General features: G+C 33.7%; 1 protein-coding gene across 1 annotated transcript; it reads left to right on the top strand.

Moving 5' to 3' along the window:
- Nucleotides 1–585: 585 nt before the first annotated feature.
- LOC109806211 (cold-responsive protein kinase 1) lies at nt 586–4,801 on the top strand. Its single transcript, XM_029273002.2, has 7 exons — nt 586–799; nt 1,350–1,460; nt 1,781–1,896; nt 2,106–2,316; nt 2,397–2,634; nt 2,775–2,925; nt 4,129–4,801. Exons 2-7 carry the CDS (start codon nt 1,388–1,390, stop codon nt 4,507–4,509), a joined length of 1,170 nt encoding a protein of 389 aa, XP_029128835.1. The 5' UTR covers nt 586–799; nt 1,350–1,387; the 3' UTR covers nt 4,510–4,801.
- The last annotated feature ends 202 nt before the right edge of the window (nt 4,802–5,003 follow it).

Genomic DNA, 5,003 nt, shown 5'->3' with positions numbered 1-5,003 from the left:
TATTCAAGCATTTCATCTAAAAAAAGAGAAAAGAATACAATTATCTTCCCAATAAAAGCCATAAAAGTAGAATGAAATAATTTTGATCAAAAACTAAGAAAAAAAAACACTTAAATATGATCATTTAATACTAAAATAATGAGGCCCCATCTTATAATATAAGTCCTTCCTAGGCTGTATATTGTCTTTGTTGCAGTGAATAAGGGGTAAAGGAATCTGAGACGAAAGTGGCTGTGAGTGTGGGGTAGTTGGCCTTAACTTCTAAATCCACCTTGGTCAATTACGTTCTCTACTTTGAATTGTTGAAGTTTTAAGTAACACGCATGTTAAATTAAATGTTTTATTATGCAAATAACACTAGCAATACTCTGTTTAATTTTTTCACTAACATAATAATATCATATTAAAAAGGAAAATACAAAACTATATATGCTTTTATTATATAAATAACGATGAATTTTTTTAATCTAAATTCAAACTCATATTTAAGCCATAATAAAAAAAAAAATTGTAAACAAATATTTGTGACTGAGGAGCACGTACCGTGTTAAGTACTTGTACTTGGAATCGGAAGTTTATCACCTATACTCGAACATGATTACTCTACACATGGTTTAGGAAAAAATATATGTTTTGTCAGAATCTATCAATCTAAGTTACCCGTTATTAATTCTGCAACTAAAATTTTTTATACTTTGAGACCAAAATGAAACATGAGCTGTTTCTCTCTCTCTCTCTCTCTCTCTCATAATTGACACCAGCAAAGACTTGGTTTCAGAAAAGTGAATCTCTTCTTCATGTATGGTTGATCCGTGGCTATAGTTCTGTTTCATTTTATCATTTTGTTCCCCCCATCTTTCCATAAACACACTTTTCTCCTTTGTTCTTGAAAAAATGAAGAAATGTACAAAGGAAATACGATTTGGTCCTTAGTTGTTATTTGTTGAACATATCTCATATACCCCTTTATCATTTTCAGACTTATCTCTTTTCAATTTGATGATTGACAGCTATATGGAATTCTATTTTACTGTGTTTAGCAAAGAAACATGCCAGGGTTGACTTTTCATGAAGAAAAAAAAATATAATGCTTGACTTTTGATTTTTCGTGTTGGCTAGAATGACTAGTATTCAATATTACTTTATTTGTTCAATGTTCTTCAATATTCTTTGATAGGACTTTGTATAGAAATAATACATGTATAATAGCAGAAGTTCCCCCTCTAACCAAAGTTCTGTTTTCTAAGGGTCCTTTTGAGATGGTTGCGATGAGAGAATGAATTTTCTTGCTGTTGAGAGATTTTGGATGATTTCAAGTTGATTCCCAATTATCTATTTTACATTTACAGCACTAGGTTTGATCAATTGGAGCAGCAGGGTTATTCTGATGAGTTGTTGCTTTCAAATTTTCAGAAGGAAAGGATCTTCCTCAGCCACACTATTGACCGGAATTGATATAGGTATGCTTTAATAATCAATATGATATACTTAAAAGTAAAGGTAGTTATTCATTTTTGGAAGTCTTGGTCCTTGTTGGTATTTCCATAAATAACAAAACTTAATCTAATAATCCTATTTTAGAGACACCCATATGATTTTTTCTTATTAATTGAAATCTTTCTTTTTGAGGAAAGGTTTGGTTAGGTGAATTTGTTACCACAGTCTAGGATAGCACGACTATGTCTTTGTTATGCTATGTTTTTATTAGCATCTGATATACAAAACTTTGCTATCATCAAAATGTTGTCTAAACCAAGTTACTTTCTATGTGATGCAACAGATGTTTCAGAAATTCAGAATGTAAACATTTACACTTACAAGGATTTGCAAATTGCCACTGAAGGCTTTAGTCCTGCAAACAAGATAGGGCAGGGAGGTTTTGGAGCAGTCTATAAGGTGATTGCAGCAGTTTGGTATCGTCTAGAATTCGTGAAGAATTCTTAGATCTATTGTTAAGACTTAAGAGCTTCTTTATCAAAAAATAGAACTCTTTATTTTCAGTAGAGAAACTTTCAAAAATTCCTCCAAGTTTGTATCTAAATAGATTCTAAATCAATTAACGAAGATATAGTTGTGTTTGACTGATAAATTCCTCCATTGCACAGGGAAAGCTGAAAAACGGTTCTCTGGTAGCTATAAAGGTTTTATCAGCTGAATCAAAACAAGGGGTCCGGGAGTTCTTGACAGAAATCAAGGTGATCTCTAGTATAGAGCATGAGAATCTAGTGAAGTTGGAGGGATGCTGTGTGGAGAACAACCATAGAATTTTGGTATATGGCTATCTTGAGAATAACAGCCTAGCACAAACACTTATTGGTAAGTGAATTGTTGTCATGTGAGTATGATTTGTCAAAAATATAATCTTAATAATGAATTAAATCCTTGTGAGTTTATAGGTGCACGCCATAGTAGCATCCAATTCAGTTGGCATGTAAGGAGGAACATTTGCATAGGTGTTGCCCGGGGGCTTGCATTCCTTCATGAGGAGGTTAGGCCACACATTATCCATAGAGACATAAAAGCAAGCAATGTACTACTTGACAAAGATCTCCAACCCAAAATTTCAGATTTTGGCCTTGCAAAGCTTATTCCACCAAACCTGACCCATATCAGTACCCGTGTTGCTGGAACAGCGTAAGTTCACCATTATGCCTTCAATCGCTGCAGAGTTTTCAATTAGTTCATATCAGTAAATTTATGATTTTGGAATTTTCAAGTTTATTAGCATTTTTGTCCCATTTTGTTCCTACCATTCTACTTGTTTGGTTTTGCAGTGGTTATCTGGCACCTGAATATGCCATCCGAAATCAAGTGACTAGAAAATCAGATGTCTATAGTTTTGGAGTTCTACTATTAGAAATTGTTAGTGGGAGGCCTAACACAAACAGACGTCTACCTGTTGAAGAACAGTATCTTCTCACAAGGGTAAGCAGTACGGACCTTTTTCTTTGAAAAAGTAAAAGCAATTAGATGCAGTTGAGGATTTAACTTGTATGTGGTGTGAATGAAATATCAAATATATCATGAGATTGACCTGTATAGACACAATTTTATTCTTGGTTCTCTTTCTATAGCACTTCATTTTCTTCCCTCTATTAGTATAAGATGTGGTGTAGCAAGTAGCAACCACATCCATTTCCCATTTTGATTTTCTGTAAATGAACCTGTTGAATTCGGGTATCAGTCTTTTAAAAGTTTGTCATTAAATATAAATCAAAATGGCAGAGCCATATTAGACCTTGTGTTCATCCCAATCTGAATTTCATTGCCTCTTTTCTCAGGTAGTCCTTTTAGCTCACATAATAGCAATTTGTAACATTTCATACACAATAGGAGAGTGGGTTAAAATGTTGAGCTTAAAGTTGCAACTCAGAAGACATTTATGGGTGAACCCTCTATGTTTTGGCCTAGAGCTGCTATACTCTCCGGAAAACAAGTTATATTTGTTCAAGTGACATGGTTGATTCTGTCTTTACATATTTTTAGTTGTGTTAACCCTTCACTGTTATTAAAAATCAAGCATAAATTAGTATGACTGTCTGCTAAGAAATTTATTACTATGCTTGCTATAAGACATTTTCAAAAAGGTGCAATGTAGCTCTTTTCAATGTAAAGTTTATAGAACCTAAGACATACTTAACCTGGGAACAATTTGTGTCAAGGAGTGAAATCATATTCCCTCAAACTTTAGAATCTTTATATGGTTTCAAGAGCTTGCAGAAAACTGCATATAGATCCTTTCTCATGTATATATCTTTAATTTGAATTCAAAATGAATGTGAAGTTACTGGTGGGAATAAGATACTAAGAACCTATTTGGATAAGTTTCTATAGAAACACTTCTAGGAGAGAAAAATATGAAGAAAAATCAAAATAAACTAAAATTACCTTAAACATTAAAATAAGATTTTGGAGAAACCAATAAGAGAGAACCTTTACAAATTAGCTTATGCATAAGTTAATTTTAACTTATGGAGAAACTTGTTTCATTTTTTCTGCCTAGTTTATTCTTCTAGAAGTTCTTTTGAAGAAGTTTACCCAAACAGACTCCTGATGATCTTCATTACCATTAAGTAGATGGGAAACTTAACTTTTGAGAAAGGAGTGACAAATTAATGTGTCTTGCAGGCTTGGGATTTGTATGAGAGTGGGGAGGCAGAAACATTGGTGGATGCTTTTCTGGATGGAGACTTCAACATTGAGGAGGCAGTGAGATTTTGTAAGGTTGGTCTCCTTTGCACACAGGATTCTCCTCAGCTGCGGCCCTCTATGTCCGCTGTGCTTGACATGCTTTTAGGCGAAAAAGATGTGAATAAGGAAAATGTGACAAAACCAGGCATGATATTTGAGTTTGTGGAAGCCAAAAGTGTGGGGAAACAAAAAAGCAAGGCTGAAGTGGATGGTACAACTTTGTTGGCTGAAGGGAAGCAAGAAGAGTCATCTTCATCAGGAACTGTTAGCTCTTTTGCTACCATGACCTTCACAGCAATTTATGATCGAAGCAACTAGTTTGATATTGTCACTAGGTAGCATTGTGTTCAGTCCTTAAATGATTTTTTTCCTCTCCCCCCCTCTATCCAATGTTTCCAATCTTTGCTGCCTTTTTAGGCTACAAATCAGAGTGTAAATTTTTGTTTAATATCTTCTTCTCATAATGTATTAGTCAATGGTGATGAATTCATATTTTGAATTCTTCGATCGTACAGATATGGACAAACTTTTTGAGAAAAGAGTCTCATCTGTATATCTAAGCAATATAGCACAGTACTTTGAATCAAGGGATTTTATTTTTGGGTTGGTTTTTTGTGGCTCTTTGTTGGTCTTTGTTTAAGAGTAATGCTTGCTCATACAGTCATACTTCACACATCCCTGAAGTATGCAAATTGTAGTCCTCTCAAGAATCTTCTCAAATGTAGAGTTGCATTTTTTTTTATTTTTTTTTTATGCTACTTAATGTTTTGCTAAATTGTCTTGTTATGCTCAGACTTTTGAGTTTAATATTT

This window comes from Cajanus cajan, chromosome 8, assembly GCF_000230855.2.
Source record: "Cajanus cajan strain Asha chromosome 8, NIPB_CcT2T_4, whole genome shotgun sequence".
In the NCBI taxonomy this organism is placed as follows: Eukaryota; Viridiplantae; Streptophyta; class Magnoliopsida; order Fabales; family Fabaceae; genus Cajanus; species Cajanus cajan.
The sequence above is the reverse complement of the archived record's forward strand: the minus strand, read 5'-3'. Positions and strand labels throughout refer to the sequence as shown.